At 42.7% G+C, this 25,008-nt stretch overlaps 1 protein-coding gene across 6 annotated transcripts in view; it reads left to right on the forward strand.

The window, feature by feature from the left end:
* LOC136712307 (myosin phosphatase Rho-interacting protein) overlaps window positions 1-25,008 on the forward strand; it is a 118,049-nt gene that overhangs the window by 67,281 nt on the left and 25,760 nt on the right. For 5 of the 6 annotated variants that reach the window (XM_066688799.1, XM_066688800.1, XM_066688798.1 and 2 more), the window contains exons 5-7: window positions 9,805-9,889; window positions 20,691-20,892; window positions 24,206-24,749. In XM_066688799.1, coding sequence (XP_066544896.1) covers window positions 9,805-9,889; window positions 20,691-20,892; window positions 24,206-24,749 — 831 coding nt within the window. The remainder of the gene's footprint in view (window positions 1-9,804; window positions 9,890-20,690; window positions 20,893-24,205; window positions 24,750-25,008) is intronic. The other variant, XM_066688801.1, reaches the window with a different exon arrangement.

A 25,008-nucleotide genomic window follows, 5' to 3' on the forward strand; every position in this document is an offset into this window, starting at 1 on the left:
TCTTTGAAGAACCAGAACGCGCACAATTTCATTTGCCAGATAATCAAATATTTTCAGATCTCCTTACTATAATGAAATGTTCTTTAGTAAGAAATGGTCAAAACAGTCTGTTTACCCTTCGCTGGTAGGTGCGAGAGAACAGTATTGACTGACTGTGGGAGTCACTTAATTCAGCCTTGGTGTCTTATCAGGCTTGTTTCGAACACCTGCACGTGCTGCATTTACGTATATATATATATATATATACAGTGAGGGGAAAAAAGTATTTGATCCCCTGCTGATTTTGTACGTTTGCCCACTGACAAAGAAATGATCAGTCTATAATTTTAATGGTAGGTGTATTTTAACAGTGAGAGACAGAACAACAACAAAAAAATCCAGAAAAACGCATTTCAAAAAAGTTATAAATTGATTTGCATGCTACAAGACCATCGCCAAGCAGCTTGGTGAGAAGGTGACAACAGTTGGTGCGATTATTCGCAAATGGAAGAAACACAAAATAACTGTCAGTCTCCCTCGGTCTGGGGCTCCATGCAAGATCTCACCTCGTGGAGTTTCAATGATCATGAGAACGGTGAGGAATCAGCCCAGAACTACACGGGAGGATCTTGTTAATGATCTCAAGGCAGCTGGGACCATAGTCACCAAGAAAACAATTAGTAACACACTACGCCGTGAAGGACTGAAATCCTGCAGCGCCCGCAAGGTCCCCCTGCTCAAGAAAGCACATGTACAGGCCCGTCTGAAGTTTGCCAATGAACATCTGAATGATTCAGAGGAGAACTGGGTGAAAGTGTTGTGGTCAGATGAGACCAAACTCGAGCTCTTTGCCATCAAATCAACTCGCTGTGTTTGGAGGAGGAGGAATGACCCCAAGAACACCATCCCCACCGTCAAACATGGAGGTGGAAACATTATGCTTTGGGGGTGTTTTTCTGCTAAGGGGACAGGACAACTGCACCGCATCAAAGGGACGATGGACGGGGCCATGTACCGTCAAATCTTGGGTGAGAACCTCCTTCCCTCAGCCAGGGCATTGAAAATGGGTCGTGGATGGGTATTCCAGCATGACAATGACCCAAAACACACAGCCAAGGCAACAAAGGAGTGGCTCAAGAAGAAGCACATTAAGGTCCTGGAGTGGCCTAGCCAGTCTCCAGACCTTAATCCCATAGAAAATCTGTGGAGGGAGCTGAAGGTTCGAGTTGCCAAACGTCGGCCTCGAAACCTTAATGACTTGGAGAGGATCTGCAAAGAGGAGTGGGACAAAATCCCTCCTGAGATGTGTGCAAACCTGGTGGCCAACTACAAGAAACGTCTGACCTCTGTGATTGCCAACAAGGGTTTTGCCACCAAGTACTAAGTCGAAGGGGTCAAATACTTATTTCCCTCATTAACATGCAAATCAATTCATAACTTTTTTGAAATGTGTTTTTTTTTTTTCCCCTCACTATATATATATATATATATATATATATATATATATATATATATATATATATATATACTCACCTAAAGGATTATTAGGAACACCTGTTCAATTTCTCATTAATGCAATTATCTAACTAACCAATCACATGGCAGTTGCTTCAATGCATTTAGGGGTGTGGTCCTGGTCAAGACAATCTCCTGAACTCCAAACTGAATGTCTGAATGGGAAAGAAAGGTGATTTAAGCAATTTTGAGCGTGGCATGGTTGTTGGTGCCAGACGGGCTGGTCTGAGTATTTCACAATCTGCTCAGTTACTGGGATTTTCACGCACAACCATTTCTAGGGTTTACAAAGAATGGTGTGAAAAGGGAAAAACATCCAGTATGCGGCAGTCCTGTGGGCGAAAATGCCTTGTTGATGCTAGAGGTCAGAGGAGAATGGGCCGACTGATTCAAGCTGATAGAAGAGCAACTTTGACTGAAATAACCACTCGTTACAACCGAGGTATGCAGCAAAGCATTTGTGAAGCCACAACACGTACAACCTTGAGGCGGATGGGCTACAACAGCAGAAGACCCCACCGGGTACCACTCATCTCCACTACAAATAGGAAAAAGAGGCTACAATTTGCACAAGCTCACCAAAATTGGACAGTTGAAGACTGGAAAAATGTTGCCTGGTCTGATGAGTCTCGATTTCTGTTGAGACATTCAGATGGTAGAGTCAGAATTTGGCGTAAACAGAATGAGAACATGGATCCATCATGCCTTGTTACCACTGTGCAGGCTGGTGGTGGTGGTGTAATGGTGTGGGGGATGTTTTCTTGGCACACTTAAGGCCCCTTAGTGCCAATTGGGCATCGTTTAAATGCCAAGGCCTACCTGAGCATTGTTTCTGACCATGTCCATCCCTTTATGACCACCATGTACCCATCCTCTGATGGCTACTTCCAGCAGGATAATGCACCATGTCACAAAGGTTGAATCATTTCAAATTGGTTTCTTGAACATGACAATGAGTTCACTGTACTAAACTGGCCCCCACAGTCACCAGATCTCAACCCAATAGAGCATCTTTGGGATGTGGTGGAACGGGAGCTTCGTGCCCTGGATGTGCATCCCACAAATCTCCATCAACTGCAAGATGCAATCCTATCAATATGGGCCAACATTTCTAAAGAATGCTTTCAGCACCTTGTTGAATCAATGCCACGTAGAATTAAGGCAGTTCTGAAGGCGAAAGGGGGTCAAACACAGTATTAGTATGCTGTTCCTAATAATCCTTTAGGTGAGTGTATATATATATATATATATATATATATATATATATATATATATATATATATATATATATATATATATATATGTAAGTCTTCAGATCGTATATAATTGTGTTGTGTGTGGTGATTAAATGACGGCGGAATCAATTTTGTTTGTTTTGGATGTCCTTACAGTTGATATTAAACATGTATTTGTTTGCTGTGTATAGTGTTGTACATTCAGTTCCTTCAGACATCTGCTTCTGTTACATTGATTCCTTAATTCAGATTTTTTAGTGTGTAGAATAGCAGTGTTGTAGCAACACAGATTTTGACATTTCAAACAAGTTTTTGTTAATAAAAAAATAATAATGTGGTAACAGTATCCGACAACTAAAAGAGGCAGACCCCATTGGAAGTGCTCCACATTTCAAAATGTAATGATAATTAAAAACGTATTGATCTCCGTGTGATGTTTTCTTTGTTTTTGGAAGGGCTGCCGATCAGTTATGGGACCTGGAGAGATAGGATATATAATTAGCTGGAATTGCACTCTTGGCAAGAAAGCAAATATAACTCTTGTATGGCAGCTTCAGCCAAGCTCGACGCTCTCTGCCTGCTCTTCCAGACGTTGTTTGTTTGTTTTTTTTGTTAACACAAGCCTGCATTTTCCCTGGCAAACCTGTGGTTAGCTGAGATCATCATCAAGGGACGACTGCAACAGGAATTTTAAATAGATGTGGGACAGGGTGAATTGATCCGTGCTTAAAGTAGCTGCACAAAAATAGTTGCTGATACCACCCCTTGGCTCTTGTGTCATTTAAATCAGATCTGCTTCAAAACCCACTCAGAATGAAATAGGGAGACTGGATTTCGAAATGGCCTTTACTATTGAGTAGACCAGACCCTTAAAGAACCCCTGCTTGAATTTCCTAATTTTGTCATATGATTGGTGACTAAGCCTTCCTCATACCAGTGCCAATAGATAACGAGTCATCATGCCCAGGCTGACGCCGCACTTCTTCAGACTGAAACACTCAGCTTGGTTCCTACCCATGTCATCCCTGCTATTAAGAAATGCACATCTTATGATGGATGCTTCTGTACTGTTGAAAATAAACCAAACTCCTTGTTCGCAGGTTCACCGTAAAGCATTACTGTCAGAATCTGCTGTCTGTACAAGCCTGACACCCTCTGGCCAGTTCGAGACGTGCATCTCGCTTACGTGTGGGTTGTTTTTGATCTTCGGTTTGTTTGTTTGTTTATCTGGCACTGTACAAAGCGTCATGTGCTTGAATTATCATTTATAAGTAGGATTAGAAAGTCAATTCACTTTTAATGGCCTTAGTGGAATAGCAGTTCCTGGTTTTAATGGAAACAAAGATTGTTCTATTAAACCTGTGATAAGTCTGTGGAGTTGCGTGGATGTCTCTCACATCCCGATGGTAAGCTAGCTAAATGACTGGCGCCGTGGGAGTCCTATCGGCATGCAAAGCAATTCTTTCTAAGGGATTATTGCCAAATTGTGACGGAGATGGCATTTAATTGACTCCTCAAAAGTAATCTCCGATCGGTTTCTGGTGGGCGTGCCAGATAAGAGGGAATAGACAAAAGTCTGATATCAAGACCGGCTGTGAGTGCCAGATTGAGCCGATCGAGGAGGGAGACACAAGACTGAACCAGGAGAGGTCTGAAGCCCTGCACTCGGTCTAGGGTTCATGCTAATTTCTTCTACCAGCCGGTTTAAGAGCTGAAAACGCTTAAGAAAAGTCTAATCAGAGGCATAGTTTAATTAAATGGTTCAATAAGCATAAGTAATTGAGAGATCGGGTAGCACAAAAACCAGTAGAGACGAGGGTCCTCCAGGATCAGGGTGGGAAATCCCTGAAGAATAGATGAGGTGGACAAGAAGGCGTCCGCTCTTTTGTTGCGGTGTAAAACTGAAGGACCTATTTCTGTTTTGCTTTGGTATAATTTGCTCCTGTGCCTGTGTGCAGTCTTGGCATCGACTCAGACTGCTCTGTAGCTCAGCATAGTCAGCACTTACAGGAGAAGATGGATTTTCAATTCTTCTTTTCTGATTTATTTTTTTGCTTCCTGATTCCCGCTTGTTAACAGATGACACTGGTCTCCCTGGAAACGGTCAGGCCAAGACATGACCTCCATGCTTGTGAAGATCATTTTAATTTTCACCCACCCCCACCCCCGGTCTCCGTTAGCTAGCCTCCTCCCTCAAGGCATATTACTGTTAGATAGTGCCATGAGGGAACCCTAGTGAGAGAGTAATCTTTGTATAAGGATGGAGTATTGCTTAATTAACGTAATTGTGGTCTTAGGTCCAACCTGTGCCATCAGATATCCAACTCGTGCAATATCCAACGCCTAGACGAAGATGTCAGATTTGCTTTTTGATATTTGATATGAGTATCGTTTGCAAATAGCCATTGCTTCCTTAAAGTCATTGTTTCTAAATATCCTTTTAACATTTCAGTTCCGTCCGGCAGGCATCATCTGCGAGAGAGAAAGAAAAGAGTTATCAGCAAACAATCAGGAAATCTCTCCCCCTCGTAGGCTGTCAGACTCATCATGCGGCCTTTTAAAGTTCAAATCTTTGTAAACCAGTCTTTCCGTATTCAGAGATCTCTATCAATAGCTTCACCACAGCCTTCAGAGGTATCTCTCCCTGGAATGGGGATGGAACACTTTGACAGTTCTGTTACGTGCGGAGATATTTCAATTGAGGACACAATCTGTAAATCTAGTCATACCTCACGCACATGTATGCAGCATGAATACAAGCTTGGACTTTGTGTCTGCATACGCCTGCTCCCCATTGCTGGACCGAATTCAGATCAGACTTGTTTGACATAAGCTTTCCCTCCAGAGCTCCTGCTAGGCTTTGGCCAGGAGGGATGCTAACCTGGTGCTCTCCTCCAATCACAGCTGTTGTGGGTGTTTAATTGTCAAGGGGGCTGTTTTTATGCATATGTTTGGACTTATTCCTGATGGAGCTGTCTTTGTGAAAGTTAAACCTGGACAGGAATGCTTGCACAAATGTAAAAATTGCTGTCAGTGACTTGGGGCTGATCAGGTGTCCACAGCAGTGTCTGGGATGGCGATGTCTTAATTGCACAGGGACTAATCTATGGATGATTGATATGTGCAAATTAGTACAATAGTTTGATTTAATTGAAATGTTGAAAATTTATTAAACGATTGAGTTCCTGGCAACATTAATAGAACAGTACCTCAGGGGCCAGGAAAAGTAGTTAAGTCTTTCCTTCCTTTTTTGTTTTTGGACATTTCTTTTTACAACCCTGGAAATTTCCCATGCCTTACTAGTGTCTTAATTACTTAATTCATTATGCCTTTTTAGTGTGTGTGTATCAAATTGAAAGTTGTGGTTTTATTCCTTTTTGTCGGGTCAATATACTGAATGGAGATACCTGAAAACCACAGTGATCTCCTTTCAAACCCAACTCTAAATCGGTCCTTTACAACATTTTTTGCGAAGCTGTTCGTTATCCCACCGTTTTGCTTTGGTTTCCCTGAGTGGGCCCTTAAATGACATTGGCAGTCCAGTGGTGCCCTCCTTTTAATCTTGCAATACAGTTTTTTTTGTTTTTTGTTTTTTTTTCTTTTTTTGGGGGGGTTAGTCTCAGAAGAACAGTATGTCACTGTGGAAAAACATTGGTTGGGGGACTTTTCAAAGCGCAGAGCCGAGCAGAAAACTCAATAAAGCCGCGCTCCACTATTCTCTTTTTGAAGTTTCTCGTTTTCAAAGCCTGCTTCCCAGCCAGCCCTGGCCCTGGCCTTTGGGCCCACTGCCAGGCAAGCAGTTGTTTAATACGAAAGCCCAAAATGAGACAGTAGCTTCTTTTCAATCCCTCCGCCGTGGTGATAATAAAGAGAGGCACTGTGTGGAGAAACCTTGCGTCTTGGCAGCTCTGGCTCCAGTGGCTCTCCTGCCAAGCTCAGCTGCAGTCAGAGGACTCCTCGGCAACAGCGGTGTGCCAATTTCTCCGACGCAAGTCAGCTGCACGCATATCCAGCCACTGGCCCTGCACATCTGGCTCGAGTTGACTTTCAAGTAGCTGTTGATAATTACTGCTCGCACTTTCCAGCCATTAACCGTAAGCGAAAGTGTTTGCTCAACATCACACACATTCAGAGAAATAATAAAAATGTGGTAGAGTGCAATGCACATTTATTTGACGGTTTCCCGTAGTTGTTTTGATGGCAAACCTTCTCTGAAACGGTTGGCTGTGTCAAGGCCTCTAACCCTGCAATTCAAAACGACAGCCACGGTTTTTGTGGGTGCCATTCTGACAACGAATGAGCCGGAGTGGGGATGGCATCCAGAGAAACGCAGCTCAGGTGTACAATCTGCCCCATATTGAAATCTGATATCCATTTACTATCAACACAGCCGCTTTCAAAGTTTCCAGACCCCTTTGAGAGTACAAGGGTAGGCCTTAAACGACCCCCGGGGGTGAGTGGTGTCATTGTTTTGAAAACAGTTGCCAGAGTGGAAAATTATTTGTTAAAAGCTGGTTGTCAGACGAAGCTAAGAGAAGCGAACCATACTGGTGTTAAATATTGCTGCCGGCCTATGGCTAAATGGGACACAGGCATTCGCCATTATACAATAGTTTATTTTGAAAGGTGCCTATTAATTGTGCCTGGCAGTGTCATGGAGACTGCCTTATAATTTGTCCCCGGTGATTTTCAAAAGGAGGTCCTTCACTGAGCTAAGTGTTTTAAATGTGATTTTTATTTATTCGCTGCTTCTTCCGTCTGTCTCAAACCAGCTGGTTTGAGACATACTTTTTTGAAAAAGTATGCAGAATGTACAGATCTCTGAACACTGTACTGATCAAGTGTAATGCCTCCCTGTGTTCCTGACAACTTTCATTTTGAATTTCCACACGACTCAAATGACGAGGATTTATGTTAGTCTTTAGCTGGTATATTAAAATGTAAAACTTTTTTTCTTGCCGATTCATTAAGATCGAAATAGCAGTGTCTTGTAGAAGGATGTTTTGGTTATGAGTCGGCGATTTATGTCAGTGTTGACAAGTCGTAGATAGGTCGGCGACGGCTTGTGTTGGCAGTCCTGTCAGTGCAGCTGTGTCTCCAGCACACCTGGCTGTGGGGCAGCGTCCCCTGGGAGGGGAGTTGTGGGTAAAATACTGAAGGCCTGCTTATAAAACAACCTGTAATTGATAGCCAGTCAGACGGATTCCATTCATTCACAATGGAACCTGTAAAGTACTTGTGTTTATATGGGCTGTGTCATAATACAGCCCATAAACACATCACTTCTTCCATTCAGCGGGCCCGTCCAGGGAAGTTTTATTGCACAGGCATGCCAACTGTTCGAATGGAAAAGGCTGATCACTGGCTCATAAGCCTGAATGGAATAAATCAGCAGAGAGAGTGTCTGTACAGTAGAAGGGCAGTCCAGCAATGCAGTGTCCGTAGTGTGGCACTGTGTTATAAGTGTCTCCTTAACTTCGGCCGCTATTCTAAATTAATAGCAGCGGTTGCTCTGGGTATTTGGCTTTAGTGTGAAGATATGAACTAGCAAGTCTACCAGACTGTGAAAATCTGCTGTGGTGTTCTTGCTTAACTGCAGGTTACAATGGTATACTAATACTTTTAGGCATTAACTTAAAAGCTTGTATAAGCCACTGTTCCATCCAAAGCTTTTGTTTGCTTAAACCATCTTAACTTCATGTAATTATACTTTATTTGATAAGGTTTTCTGTTGATGTCCCCTTATCCATTTTATTTCCAGAGTTAATGTATTATTGCTTTTCTGACTTAAATGGGCTCAGTGAATTTTATTATTTTTCTTGCCCTAGTCCTTTGATATTTTCATTTAACATCGTTTTCCTGTTTGTATGCAAATCGGGAGGGTCCAAAATCCCTGTTGTGCTGGAGTCTGGCGAGACGTGGCTGAGATCACCAGAGCTGGGCCCTCTCCTCTTGGACTCGGCCGATCTGGAAGATTACAGTAATTCTCTAATAGGAGGTTCAGACCGGAGGACTCCGCCCTCACCCTTGATCATCAGCATCTTGTACACTTCGCAGTGGGGATGTTCAGTTGTGAACAACCTTGTTTCCTAACAATAAAACCTACATATCTGAAATAGTAACAAATAGATTGAAAAGTGTCCCCTATGAGAGCACAGGCTGCTGCTGTCGCTTCTTCCGGCGATGTGTCGTAGTCTTATAATTCCTGAAGAGCGCCCTGTAGATAATCCAGAAAGACTGTAGCAAAACCACCCTTTACCACCTGCTTGCTGGACCGGCTCTTAAAGGGGATACTGTCACTCCTGATTGCGGCTGATCTAATATCATTAGCAGGAAAGTGAGCACCAGTGTCATAATCCCATCAAGGATTGCAGTGTTGGGTGTCACATGAGCTCCTTTAGTCAGTAACAGGGTGAGGGTTGTTGCGTTGGGAGATTTGAGTCTGGTAAGCAACAGCAGACCCTTTTTTATATTCACCACTACAACGGTTGGTTTGCCAAGTGCTTTGCTGCAAGTCTCCGTGGAGTGTCAGTGAAGTTTTATCAGTGGCAGATTCAGGACAAAATCACTGGAAATTATTCCAAGGAAGCAGCGCTGAGTGCTTGGTGTCCGAGGTGAGGCGTAGCTGAAGATACTTTATTTTAGTTCGATTTGCAAAGTTTTCTCTCTCATTGTTTGACTGGGCTGTTTGAAAGGTTATTGGTTTTTTATTTAAATTCACTTTCAGAATCATGGTCAGCTCTTCTGTGTTTTGTTTTGTAAATGTAACCATGCATCTCAAACTTTCAGAAACGTGGAGAAGGGGGCAGCATCGATATTGTGGCAAGGGTGACAGCTTTAGGTGTTTGAACGGAGAAATGTCTGAGAAACTGAAGGAGTTCCTTAGATATCTCAGTCACCAGTCCAGCGTGCAGCACGAGACCAAGCTGCCATATTTGCACATCTCCTTTGTGTTGTTTCTAATAGCATCTCAATGTTCACATTGTTGTTTGGCAGTGTTCAGTGTCCATTTGTACAGGGTCATTGCAAGGTGTAAATGTTCCTAACCTCACACCTAGTTCTGTCTTTCTTGCAGGTGGTATGAGACGCTGATTGTTTATCCGCGGACTAACAAGCAGAACCTTAAAAAGAAGAGAAAAGTGGAGCCACCTACTCCTCAGGTAATTTTAAAACTCTTCAAGAAGAGTGCATGCTGGATTCCACAAAATTGCATAGTGAGGATTTCAATGATGGATTTTTTTTTAGAGCACTGTTTGTGTGTCAGACAGATTAGGCACTTTCTGTCCGTTTCTTCGCTAGATCTCCTCTAGCAGGTCAAGCGCTCTCACACTCCTAGAAAAATGATGTTATTGTTCATTTATTGAGTCTGATATTATTTGAAGGCGGACAATGGCCAGCCAGTGTGTTTATTCAAAGGGATGGTATTTTGTAGACCCTGTTTAACAGGAGGGTGTAAAACACACACACACACTTTACAAGTGAACAGTGAGCAATTTATTGTGGCTTTCTGTGAGTCATAAACCAAATTAGGTAGGAGACTTTGACATACTGGGGTATTTGAAATATGCGCTGGCGTCTTTGAAGAGCTTTGAGTTTCGAAACGTGCCTGCTTGTATATTTTCTCGTGGATAGGTTGAGAGGCTATTAGTTACTAGGAAACACCTGGGCAAAGCCACTGGCGAGGTTTATTAAAGTTGCTTAAAGTGCTTCTATAAAAAAATACAATAAAACAAGTACGCTAGTAATTAATTGTAGAACGTCTGTGTTTTCATTGCCTAATATCAGTCTATCCCAAATTGTTTGAGATAGGTAACATCATGCCTACTTTAAAGCCCTATAAAGTGAGTCATTCTCCTATTGTAAGCATTGTAATAACGTCATATATAATGTTTAGCCAAGATACTATTTTGTGGCCTGACCCCAATACACACACTCATTTTAAAACCATTTAATTGAATGTAGGTCATCTTAACTCCTGTTCGCAGTGCCACTGATTTTCTATTTCACTGTACAGTTGTTATGGGTCCTCTTTGGCTGTTTGGCTTCCCTGCAGCCAAGACTGTTTCCACTCCGTTCCCACGAAGGACCTGTTTTCACCGTTTCAAGCTGCCCTTACAAGTGTCAATGTTCCCTCGCAGTGTTCGGAAGCTCTTTCCCAGGCTGTTGAAGAGCGTTTCTCGCTGGGTGAGACGCCACTGTTAGGCCACACTGTCCCCAAAGCTATAGCCCTCTTGGAAGGAAGCGTGTGCCATTCAGGACATCCGCCATTGTCTCCTTGAAGGGTCTAGACAAGTGGTTTCAATGAGGGATAAACTGCAAAGCTCCCTGAAGTATCTGATCTTTGACACTGTAAGTCCCTCTGTAAGGACACGGCTGTTTGAAATGGAAAAACACGATGAGTTTGTACATGTTCCAGTATCTTCCTCCCAGCTGTCAGTCTACATACAGGAGATGTGGGGTTATGAACTGAGATATTATAGATCTGAAGTATTAAAAATAGCAGGTATGTCTGTTTTCCAGTTTTTGGAACTTGACAGCTTGGAAATGGGCACAATATTTATGGTTTAGGTTATCCCAAAAATGTGTCCTTAAAGTTCTGTTCGTAATAACACACAGACTGTAACTGATAAACAAAAGTGACTTTAGACCAAAAAATATAAGCTTTTAAGATTAACTGAAATGAAAAGTGCATTGGATTTTAAAATAAGTACAAATCCAATCTATTCATTTACTGAATTCTAGTTGTATTCTATGTGGAAAATGTCAGTTGTTATTACATCTAACAATAATTTGGAACATTCAAGGCCATGGAAGGTACTACGTTTTGCCAAAATCAGTATGACAGGATGTATAGAGGCATATTAAAGAGGTATTTTTCAAGCATACATAGAAATAATGACACGTCTCCCTCTCGCAATCTGTCCTTCCATTATCACGAGTGCTGGAAGGGAATGCATTCCTAATGGGATGACTTTCTGAAAACTGGAAGTGAAATGATGTGGCAGATTTCTCGAACACTGAAAACCCGGCTGAAGGGAGCCACATCACATGGAAAGATAAGATCTCTGAACCTGGAAAAGTATCAAAGCACAGAGAAGAATAATCATTCATGCTCTGGCTGAGATACTGCTGAAAGCTGACACGGAGATGAAAGATTATATTTTTTCACGTTATTTGGAAGAGATTGCTTTCAAATGGCTGTCCTGGCACCCGCCTGTGGAATCAGCCTGAGCTCTCAGCCTGAGCTCCCAGCCTCCCTCCCCTGCCAGAAGGGCAGATGATGTGGAAAGGGAACATAGGCAAGGCCCAGGTTTTGTGGCCTGGATTTGATCTCTGTCAACACTCACTTAAAGAGGTTCTTTATCTGCTCTGCATTTTCAAATATAGAATCTGAATTTTTCCATATGCTTTTACAGGAGGTGTAACTTTTCTATCTGCAGCTAGAGTAACATGAAAACGTGGACTTTGAAATGTTACATTCCTGTGGGAGCTTTTGCAGTTGAAACCTTTTATAAGGGTCTATATTAATCAAACACTAACAAAGTACGCAGTTACTTTTAACCACCAAAAGATAGTGCCAGTTGCCATGTTTTCCTTAAAAGAGCTGCTCCATATAATGATTCTCTGGAACACAAACCCTGGAAAACCATCCTAAATTTTTTTTTTTTTTTAATAATGATGGTCCAGGGGAAAAAATGTAACAGGTGGCAGTTCTCCCAAGCTCAGATTCTGAGAGAGAGAGAGAGAGAGAAATAAATCCTGCTTTGATCAGACTGAAATCCAAGAGCACTTTATTAGTGCAGAGGCATTTATAAACTGAACACAAGGGACTGTTCACTTTTAATTTCCCATCCGTGTGTGTGTGTGTGTGTGTGTGTGTGTGTGTGGAAATGGTTTGGGGAAAAACTGCTGGTGCACCAACCATATTTGTCAATTCTTTATTTGAGAGGAGAAAACATATTTCCACCCCGTACTTCAGTTCTTCAGTCCAGTTGCTCTGATCTCCTCCGAGGGAGTGCGTAGAAAGTTGAAGCAGGAATGGTTTCCCATTCCAGAGAAACTTGATGCCACGTCAACAAGAATACAAAGGCAAACAAACAACTAAAACAATGACAACAACCACAAATGAACTTCTATATATAAAAAGTTTTTCTTTTGTAAATAATGCGTCAAAAGGAACTAATGTTTCCCCTAAACATTAAAAATGAAACCAGTGCTTGTGAAAGATGTTTATTCTAATCTTTTTATTTCTATGTCTTTGTCACATGCTCAAGTCTTGAAGAATGTATTATCTTATCAGAGGAGCATATATAAACAAACATTCATTTCCTCGAGGCTTGGCAGTATTCTAACATTTTGAAATGCACATTGCAAAGCCCATGCTTTTCTTTTGCCACCAAACCACAGATTTTTTTAAAGGGTTAAACAAGGGAAAAGAAAAGGCTGTTTTCTCTTTTTTCTTTGGTGCCAAGTCAAACAAAAACGTTATTCACAGGCTTCTCACAGGCCTGCTTACTCGCGATGACAGGAACTTGGCAGATCTGCTCTAACCACCAGACCGCCACAACTCTGCACTGATGTCCTCTGGAAGTTTAATGAAAAATAAATTGTATTGCTACTTGAGTTTTCCTAGAGATGTCTTCTATATTAAATCAATTAAATGATGAATGATATTATGAAATTATAGTCGTATTATTTGGGCTCTTTATATTTCGTGGAAGTTGACCACCCAGCTAGTGATATTTGAAGGTTCTTCAAGTTTTTTCTTTGATGGGTTCCAAAGCACAATGTCTTCCCTTCCACAGAACATTTTAAGCCTTCTCACCTTCGTCTGCATTCACCGTCAAAGATGGCAGTTAAGGGTCATGCGTGAGATTGGTACTCCACCGCAAACGGTTCTCCGCACTACAGGAACGTTCATTAAGTTTTTCCGTAGCACTTATCTGTCATCGGCTGTTGTCTCCTTTCAACTCCATAACGGTCATGCTCGACTGATCTGTATTGTCATTCGAGGGCAGCTAATTATGGTTTTGTTTGTTAGTTGCTCTCCGAAACTGTCAGGACGGTTGAAATCGGTGAACGTTGCCATGATCTTATTGTCTTTGGCAAAACCTGTAATATGTCTCGCAGAACACACTGTTAAAGTGATGAGTGATATTGTCTTAAAGCTTTACTGTAAATGGTTGCATTTTTAGATCTGTGCTTTCTGTGCACTAGCTGCGGTGAATTAACCTCTTGACAAAGCAGCGTTAAAGATGATTTGTTTTCTAATTGCTTCCTTAAGGCATCTCTAATGGAAGCCATATCGCAACACATGAGTAACTGGATTTACTGTTGAGTGTTGGTGTCTGTCTGGTGTTACACTCTCGTTTGCAAATGAGGAGATGCGGTAATTATTGCCATGGTTGTTTCACAGAAATAATAAGAGGATTTTCCATAATTTTAATATAAATCCATACCCTATCCTTCCTCGTTTTTGTTAATCCTTAAATATTCTCGCTGCCTTACAAATGTAATCGAAACAAGCTTGAGATCATATCCAGCCATTTACAGACCGAAAGCAATGGTAGTGTACATATAAAAATTACTAATTTCCATTTTCACTTCTAAAAGCAATAAACAGGGCGTGCGAGGGAAAGTGTTGATGTTTTTGCAGGAATTTTTAGCCGAGTGTGTAGGACCACCTGTTGCTGCTGGTGATTATTCCCTGATCGGGCACAAGGGCCGGCAGCCCTGGCCTTTTACTTCTGTTTCTAGGGGAACAGAGCACGGGGCAGTGGGGAACGGCTGTTATTGTATTAAAACATTAGCTATCCAAATCACACTTCCTGATTGGGGAAAGCTGGCCCAAACTTCAAAAGGCGCCCGGCTCAGCCCGTCACTTCTAATCTGTCGACAGGCCCTGAAATATTACTTTAACAAACAGGCACAGGAAACGCACGGGCTGGGCTTCCACCACTGGGCTCAGCGTGGAGGAAAACCAAGCAAAACAAAATAACTGACATTTCAAAGGCGTCGAATGACAGAGATTTTTTTGAACACCCACTCTGTGGCAGTGAACTTGTGTATTTGTAGCTAAAAAAAACCTGCTAATCCCCCCCCGAACCCCCCCGGTCTTCAAAGCCTTGAATTGGATGCTTTTGCTGCACATACATTTAACCTATAGAACTGTTTACAATAAGTCCTCTGTCTTCAGTGTAAATGCAGGTGAAGCTTTACTCTGTGGAGGAGTGTAGGTGGATTACCAGCTCTGATTGCTCATCTTGATTGGACTGTAGAAAAGACAGAACTGAAGAGACAATCACTTTGATGTCAACGTGTCAATGATGCAATGTCCTGGGGGATGTGCAGCATAGATATTACAATATTGTACAGGTGCAGCAAGATGGGACACCTGACTTTGGTCCCTGCAATGTCATGCCAGACAAATTTGTCGGAGCCTTAAAGGAACCACAAAAATTGATCCAGTTTTGTCCCTCAGAATTCGATTGTTACACTGTGACTGTAACAATCGACAGCTATTATAGGTCCCTCAGTAGCTGGGCAATAAAAACGTGTCTTTTCAGTTATTGTGAAACCAGACTGGTTTGAGCTCCGAGCACCTGAACGTTTTATTAAGGATTTCTTATCTTTTTTTTTCCTCCTCACAAGTGATTTTCCCTCCGTGGAACAAATTGTGCATCCCACAAACATTTGAGTTTATTCTCCATATTGATAAACATGTTTTGAATATTGTGGCATATTGGTTTTGTAGTGGCAGATAAAGACACTAAGGCTTGGTGCGTGTCAGATATAGTGTGTGTAGAGTAAATATAATCTGATATTGTTTTCATAGTGCTATTTCTATGCATTTTATGTAATTTTACTTCGCTAATTTTAGCCAGATAGATGGTTGAAAATTACTCCATTGATGCATTAATGCAATTTGTGTCGATTTTTTTGAAATATCAGTGTGTCCACTTTGTTCCAATTTGACATTCACAACTTTTCAACTGTTGTAAAAAGCTGCTGCCTACTTGAGCTGTTTTTGAACCATGTTTGAAAGGTGACATCTTTAAAAGATTCTCCAACTAATGCATCTCTGTTTCAATAGGAAACTTCTCTAAACAATCCCTGAAACTGAACTTTATAATGTTTTTAGACTACAAAACACTGCATTCCATGTATTGGGAACATCCAAACAAAAGCACTGTGAATTTTTGTTGAAGACTTGCACAATGTAAAGATTAACCATTGAACAGGTACAATAAAAGTGACGCCCCTCGCAAAGCAACAAGAATAGGTTTGCAAAGCTGGGGTTGGGAGGCTGTTTTTTTTAGTGAGTCAATTCTGCAACAGGAGCCTGATCTCGGTTGTCATTGGCAGGAGGGTCCTCCCAGCAGCGCCCAGATTTCTTCGGGAAACATGAATGGACATCTTGTGAGTTATAAAAAAAAATAAAAAAAAAATCTAAAAATCAAGTTAAACCGAAGAGCTGATTGATTGGGTTTGTTTTTGAGTTGGTGTTTGTGTGGGGAGGGAAACCAATTGTATGGGAACATGCAGATTAAAATAAAATAAGTAAATTAAAAAATAGTAATAATAATCACTTTTCACTATGCTTCGCTGTGTTGATTACATTTGATGGGACACTGGTTTTGATCCTGGTGATTGGTGGCATTGGCTTGGACCTCTCGGTGAAGCTGTGAAACTAATTTGCAGTGCTGCTTGTGTCTGTGATGCAATCGTCCAGCTTGCCTTGATTGTGACACCTGTTGTAATGCTTGGCCTACAATCCAAAATGTTGCCTTCTCTTCAGTGTAAATGTTTACGTGTTGATGATGAATGAGGTGCCCTTTATAACGCTGGTGTAAAAAAAACAACAAAGGAACAAAGAGAGGAACTGAAATACTGGAATGGAAAGAATGACGGAAAAAAAAAAGTTATTGAAAGAGCTGTCAACCATTATGAAGATTAATTTGTTTTCAAAATACGAATTCAGGCCCGTACACTTTAACCACAGAGGTCTGCAGTACTGTTACAGTAGGTGCAAGTGTGTGGCTCATTGTCTTCCCAAATGTGGCACAAGATGTATAATTTTGAAGTGCAATTTGACGTAGGAATGAGACCATATGGTTTGTGTCCTCAAAAGAAACCTTAATTTGAAATGTACTTTCACTAATGTTACAAACATCAATACAAGCAGAAAATGATTCAAAGACCAAAGGGACTGAGCCTATTAGCAGCTTTAAGGACTAGTTGAAACCGATTTTCCAGTGTCACTTCCCCTCTTTTCTTTCCTCTCGCGTTCTGTTATGAATTATGTTTTTAAAAGCTGTTGGCAGGTCCATTCAGCCCCTCTTGCACTGTATTCTTCAAGGTATGTCAGTGAACAATGGCTTCAGTTTAGAAAGACGTTTACCCAGGGTGGCGATTTTGCACCCTTTCTCTGAGACTGCGTTGTGAAATGTGTTCAGCAGCACAAACACAAGTGAGGCCTACTTTCGGAAAGATCTGCACTTCTTAGTGGGGTGGGGGAAGGGGTGAACGTGATTGAATGAATTGCAAAACAATGCAGATTACACCTCCAATAAAAATTATCATCCAAACGCTTCATAAGGTAGTTAAAAAATAAAATAAAGATACCCATGATAGTGTTTGTACTTTTGTATATTATATTAGTGTTCTTTCACACTTTAGGTTCTCAGTTCACATCAGGAAATCCAGCACATAAGAAAGGCTCACAATATTTATTATGACATTTAGAGCACTCTTGAGTCTATTTTGGCTAGTTTAGTCTACTTATCATGGGCTATAAATAGCTACGTAAGCAACGTTTTTTGGCGTTTCTTGCTATTTTAGGATAATGTTTCAAAACATCCCTTTTATGATGGGTTGGATTGAATACCAACATCCTAATGTAATCTGGGAGAATGCTAGATCAAAGTATTTTCACAAGTCAATCTGGTTTCTAAAATGGAGAAGTAACCTTTAAGAAAAAAAACTGGTTGCTGAGCTTTACCCCGTTTAATTACTCATACTGTTGTAGTAATTTGCTACTCAATGGGTTATTTAAATGGAATCAGGAGTGAGGATTAAAAGCAGCAGCTGAAATCTTTTCATATTGAGACGGAGGGGAAATGTAATGGACTGTGATCGCACTGCGCAGAACATTAGCTCAGGGTCATGTATTCATTACGCGTGTGCCATACACTTCTGTAGTGATACTGTGTGTCTGATTGGTGCAGTGCAGGACAGCAGATGCACATCATACCATAGAAGGGAAAAGCCTGTGTGATTTTTGGAAAGCCAGTAATTCTTTCACGTTCTGAGCATGTGCTGAATGATTCGATTGGCTCTTTGCCTTGAAAATGTATTACATTTTATTAAGCTATTAAGACACTAAGTATGAAGTTTGGCTGTCATCAACGCTGAACAGAACTGAGTGTTTAAAGATCATTTTAGGACTGTAGTCTGATGACTTGAATGGACCGGAGCCCCAGGCTAAAGCACTGTCTTTGTGTGTACAGTTCATTGGAAGGAAATGATCGCGATTAAAATCATACTGTTTCTGACAACTACAAATTTCCCATCACCCTGCAAACCCATCTTCTGATTTAAGAAGCGTCTACATTTAATTAAGCCCCGGTGATTAATGATCAAATCTGTACGTGCCCTGGTATTTAAGGTCCAGTTGAAACTGAAGTGGCTTTGATGAAGGTGTCGAAGATCGTTGTGCAGACGGGATGGGCTCTTGGCTTGGGAAGGGCGTTGCAGCTCCAGAGGAACACAGTTTAAGTGCACATATCCCACGCTTTTAAACTCTTGCTGAGTGGGATATCCCTTCGGCTCAGCCTTCGTGTCCCTCTCAAAGCAGGGTACTGTCAGCGTTGCCCTGGCTCTCCCCTCCTCAGGAGCTACACCGTTGATTTAGTGTTGTATAGTAGCAAACAAGTGCGTTGCCTTAGGGATGAGTCTTCAGCATTACCTAATTGGCTCAATGAAGTCTTAACTCATACTTTTGGAGGCCAAAAGGTGCTGCATGGCTTTCCTCACCGTGCGTGCTAAAGACTTCACCAAATTCACAGCCAGCTGGCCCCAAATCTTACAGAATTATTAACACACAAACTCTATTGTCTTTATAGATGCTTTAGGAAAATAATTGCCCGTTTTAAGCTATTTGTTTGAAGGCGGGGGGGGTCTTGGTCCTTCCTATGTTGCTTCATGCAATTTCTATTTTCTGTTGCCCTGTTCAAATCCTTTTCCAATCTAGTTTTACTCCAGGAGGAGACAAATAAATATGATGAAAATGCTGTAACTACCAACTGTGTCTTATTCCAAGTTAACATGACCTGATTTTCATTTAATTCTTGAGTATTAAGGCCTCAGAGTGATGCCAGAGACTGTTAGTAGGAAATCAGTTTTGATATTTAAACAGCAGCTTTGGTCTGTTAACATTTTGTATAAGGTCTCAATCCCTAAAAAATACATACATATATATATATATATATATATATATATATATATATATATATATATATTTGTGCTGAGTGAGAGAAGGCACTGGTCTGTCCGCCCTCCCTAGAGACCACTTAATTACTGAACGACATCTGGGAAAACGCAAGGATTTTTTTCGGCACCTTTAAGTTTAGAATGAGATGCATAAATCTTTCAGCACAGTGCTAGTTTTGTCTGTGTATAAATGTGTGTTATATTAGACTTTATTTAATTTAGTCAAAAGAAACCGGTCAGTTTTGTCATAAATTCCACCGGGGATGAACTGCCTGCCTATTCATTCATATTTCATGTCTGTTCCAGTATGCAGAAATTAGCATCTTGATTTTTGCTTTAACAAAAAACATATGCAAAGCGTCCGCTGTGCTGACAGGTTTATGAATTGTGCTTTCACTGTCTCTGCTTATGACTAAAGGAAGTGTATTTGACATGAACTCTTAAGAGGTTATCCTAAATCTTTCCCCTCTCTAGATTATTCTGTGCATATTCTTAGTTTTACTATTACATAATGATAAGGTTTCATGTTACCTGCTGAGACACTCACGATATTTCTTCACATCACCCCGAATGCCTCCAGTCATCCTGCACTCCAGGGTATTCCCCCTGATTTATCTTGAAATGGGAAACGTTTCACACCTGTGAAGTGACAGCTTTGTCATCTTGTCATCCTCATTCCTGTCATGCTGTGGTTACAAGCTGTGGGTGGCAATCAAATTCTTCGATGCTGTCTATCATCAGCACAATGACTGAGGCGTTTCATTTACCCAGGTAGGAACCACATTAGATGCAGCGTTTGTGGTTTTAAGAGGTCAACATAGCACAGTGTTCAATAATTGTTCTAGCGAAATCAGTCTGAGGAAGCTTTATATTTAGTATTCTTGAGGAAACCAGTCCATTACATTCATAACCTTTAAGGTTCACGGGGATGCAAATATAACCAGTTTGATTTACGATCAGTGAGTGTCTTTGGCTTGCTTTTTTTCTGGGTTGTCACATCGCTGCTCACACCCACAGGGTCACACGCCGGTCACTCGAGAGGGTAATGCGTTTGAACATATCGATAGGATCTGTCGGACCATGCTTCTGACAAAATGGAAGAATCACATACCATAAAATGAAATGGTGCTGCTTTTATACGACTTCCATATCCTGCTGTCCTGCATAGTGGTGCTAAATCTCCCGCTGATGAGCTTAAACGCAAATGGTGATTAAGGGCCTTGTGTCAGATGGGGAATAAATTGAATTACAAGCAGGGATCTTCTTGGGATTGTGGCACATACACACAGATTCCCAGGGGATCAGGGACCCGGGGGGGGAGTTTAGAAGCTGCTTGTTTGTGTGGCTAAGAGGGGTTTTAGCCCCATCCCAGTCGGATTGGCTGGGGTCTGTCCACCCTGCGACCTGTGTGGCACTGTCCTGTCTTCTCCCGTGCTGTGTTGAACATTGTCCCTCGTCCTCTTCTCACAGGAGCCAGGACCTGCCAAGGTGGCGGTGACCAGCAGCAGCAGCATAGCTTCTGTGGAGAAGGTGCCCACCTGCAAGTCCACCCTGTGGCAGGAGGAGAGGAGAGCGAGGGGTGGCATCCCTTGCAGTCGAAGTGCCTCCTGTCTTAGCCAACTGAGCCAGGCCAACCACTCCCAGAGCAGCACGTCCTCCACAGCCAAAGAAGGTAAGGATGGGGATCTCTGGGCACAGGCACCGAAACAACATGTTCTGGTAAAATGGCATAAATCACAGTGACTCTTGGATGTATTTCTACACCACGGTGGATAGATTGATGTGAAGATTTAGAGATCTATATTCTTAGATTAACAAGACTTGATTTGCTTCTGCTGGCTCTGCTGTTCTCTGAAAGTTTTAGAAGGTTTTTCATGCCTCTTTAAAAAGAATATGAGCAAAGTGCTTGCCAGTGTTTAATGGCTGTTATGGTTTTTCATTGAACGTTTTTGTTGTTTGTTTATTGATGTAATATATATATATATAATATAATGTGCAAGCCCCAATGGCGAGTATCTGGGTGTCAGATTATGGAGTCATTAAATGGAGCCAGCGGTCTGACTTCACACTCCATTCGAAAATCATCAAAAGACCATAACAGCGCAGAACAGTGGGTTTGACTTGTAATCTGCGCGGTTCCCCTGCCAGCGTCTCGGATCCTCAGTTCTAATGAGGGCATGGCGTATGAGTGTGTTTGGGTTTATCACAGTAGTGTCCCAGCATCTGAATTGGCTTAGCGATAACACGAGGCTTTGCTGGTCTGCAGAACTGTTCAAGGTAAGCCTCCTTTGTTTGAAGCCCGAGTGATTGAGAGAGCAGCTGACGGAAGAGCTAGACCAGATCTCGGAAAGGGAACCCCTATTTCTGCGTTGTTCATTTTAGGTCTAAATATATCATCTTTGTGTTTTTTACATTTCCTTAAGCTACAAATAACAGGGCTTTCTTTTTCTCACTTAAAAGCGAGGTGTAAATTATTTGGAAATTCAATGGAGCAGAGTTGGAGCAAAAAGCTTTTTCTTCTCAAACCTCTATTTGACTCGGACATTCCTCCCAACAGCTGTTTTGCTTTGCTAGCCGAAGACTTTTATACCTTCTGACAGTGTCAAGAGATTGCTATTTAAAGCTGAGTGGTTGCCTTCTGTCAGGACTGCAGGCAGCAATGCTAATCGGATGAGAGAGAGGGGAATGCTCACACCTGCCTGTAATTATGTAGACATCGGGCAGCTCTTCTGTTTAAACCCAGGATAAAATGGCAGCTCAAGGCTCCAGGCCCCTGGGATAATCCCAATTAGGTGTCAGCAAACACGCTTAGAACCCCAGATCCATACCGTCTTAAATGTCCTACTGTCTTCCTCCTTAACATGCCTGAAGTCTTGTATGGTGTCCTCCTAATTCATATATTTTGAGTGGTGAATGTTGTTGCACATGGTTTTTAACCAAGGTAACCAAGGCCCCAGGTATGTGGCTGATGAATGAATCGGAACTCTCTAGTTATGTGCCTCGTAATGCTCGGTACTTCTCTGTGTGGGGGTGTTGTCTCGGGAATGAGCCTCCCCCAGAAATCAGGGATCGTCTTTCCTCATTCCAGCCGAGCCCATTGACTTAAATAGACCAATATTTGCTTAATAAGTAGGCTGTGCATTAACATGTTTAACCTAATTGAATTGGCGTCACACCTGCAACCTGCAGGACCTGGTTTGCAGACCCCCAGGAACTGTCAGAGGGAGCTTACTGACAGCATTCAGAGAGATAAGATGACAGCTCCCCATGAAGTGTGTTTAATTGCTTCTAATGGCTGTCCAATTCGCTGCAGGTGTCTCTTTACCTCAAACTTCAGCAGAACATTTAGGAAGGGCTGTTTGTCCATGTAAGGAACTGCGCGAGACTGCGTACTTCAAGCCGATTCCCAGCCACTGCGGAAGGGACAGTTTAATTTGGGCCGGTAGTAAGGACCCATAGCTGAAAAGGCGTTACTTCCTGTGGAAAACGGGAGCTGTCGGCTGCTGTGAAATGGCGAGGGAGTTCAATGCTGGACAGGAAGGTCCACCCCGTTGACCATAGTAGTGGAAGGGGTGAAGCTGTCAACACCCTCATTCAGTGATGTTTACATTTTCCTTGAGTGCCGTCCGATCCTCTTTAAATCGGCTTCAGCAGACGTGATGAACGCTCTTTCAGGCAGGGCCATGAGAGCTGATTTGATATGAGCCATTTACGGTTTTATTTCTGCAACCAAATGCAGTGGTTGAACTTGACAGACAGGCTGGTGTCTTCAGCAAGGTGTGTTTACAGGACCTGGTGGCAGTGGGGCAGTTTAGAGTCAGTGCAGCAAAAACACGAATGCTTTCAAACGTCTCTGAATACATTTGGCTGTTTTCCTTGACGTAATCCTTTCTAAGGGACCAGGTCAGTGGCAGTGCTTGCAAGGTAAAAACCTAAGCAGGCGTTACAAATGTAAGACATTTGTTTTTATTTTCCTGCCTTTGAGGGGTTAATTTCTAACAAGTAGTTTTTAATTAATATCAACTATTGAAAAAGAGCATTAAGGATTATTGGAATTTAATCTCGATAGGAAGGGGAGTTAGCGGTTTCTTTATATTAAAACAAAGAAACCTTGTTCCCTTTCTGAGCTAATCCTCCCAGCAGCTGTCCTGCAAGCCCACAAACCCCATGTCAGGAACATTAATATCAAAACAGACCTCATTGCCTATTGATAAGAGGGGAAAAAACAATCTTGCGCCTGAGCTAAATGATCGTTGTGAGATTTCCAAACATGCCCCGAGTCCTGGGCTGCCGGAGGTGAGAATGTTTACCCGTCACTCCTGCACATGTCAGGGCTTCCTGGGAACAGCTGTGTTCATTTTCTGTCGGGCTGCAGAAGGCTCGGCTCTTCAGTCTTTCAACAGGGTCGTGGCTCGTTCCGTCGGGTGCCGTGTTTAGACCTACGGTGCTTTTTCTTTCGGCAAGGAGTACGGCATCTGCTTTGACAGTTGCTGAGATTTCCCAGCTCTGCGGAGGGGAGCGACTCTCCGAGGTTTGCTCTCGGAGCCAGATGGAGCACATCTGCGGTTTTGCGGCAGTTTCTTGATGTAGTCCTGTATTGGCTTTGTCCTGTTAGCACTGGTGCGGTCAGTCTGTCATCCAGCCTCCTTATCCTGACCCAGGAAAGTCAAAGTCATGGCTGTTCAGTTTTTGCCATATTTATGTCAACACCTGCATCCACAACACTTCATTTATGTTGTGATTGTTATTTAAATAATACCTTTCCCCCACAATAATTCAACAGCAGCTGAGATTAATATCCTCCTGCTCAGCATTTTTATAAGTTGGCAGTCAATCAAGATATCCCAGGTTAAAGATGCATATATATAATATAAATATACAGAAAAAGCACTTTCTATGTTAGCTTAGAAGTCAGCGAGTTTTGTTGTTGCGGCGACCTTGCCTCAGTTTTGGTACCGATGCCCTCTCTCCTCTTCCCGACACAGAGCAGGCCGTGGTGAATGGCGGACGCAAGGCTCGGGTAGAGAGCGGCTACTTTTCCCTGGAGAAGACCAAGCCGGACCCTCCACCCCTGCAGCAGCTCCCTCTGGCCACCTCCTCCAGTCCCGGCGGCCCCGACAGGTACAGTTCCCCCGACACGGACCCCCTGACCTCCCCGCCCTGCCGCTCCCCCGACTGCGGCGGCGGCGACCCCTTCCTCTCCCCAGGGCCGCTCTACTCCAATGGCTCCTCCGCCATCAGCTCCTCGCAGAGCTCCCTGGACTCGGAGGTCAGCAGCACCACACAGACCAGCGGCGCCAGCTGCGAGGGCCACCGGGGCGGGGGGGTGGCCGGTGGCGGCGGCAGTGAACGAGCGGGGCGCATGGGCCGCAGTGCCAGCGACTACGCCTGCCTGGCCGACGTGCCCAAAGCCAAGAGGATAAGCCACCGGGACGCCTTCCGCGCTGAGAAGAAGCGGCAGGAGCAGAGGTCCCGTACGCGCAGCCCCGGCAGGGAGGAGGTGGCCAGGCTGTTCGGCCAGGAGCGCAGGTGAGGGTCTCTCCGGGGGTCTTCGGGGTCAGGAAAGGCTAGGATCAGGAGGCTCATGCTAGTAAGGCTTGATTTAACCATTTCATGCATGGCTCGGGAATATGGAGGTCTGAAGATCATAACATGTTTTTCTTTTTACTTTTTTATGTTTTTATTTGTCCAGTGCTTTATAAGTTGAAAATGTGTCATCCTGATATGAGATCATCGCACAACAGTTAATAATCAAGATTAACGAGTCTAGTTGTTAAAAAGTCTTTAA

This window comes from Amia ocellicauda, chromosome 17, assembly GCF_036373705.1.
Source record: "Amia ocellicauda isolate fAmiCal2 chromosome 17, fAmiCal2.hap1, whole genome shotgun sequence".
Taxonomy (NCBI): Eukaryota; Metazoa; Chordata; class Actinopteri; order Amiiformes; family Amiidae; genus Amia; species Amia ocellicauda.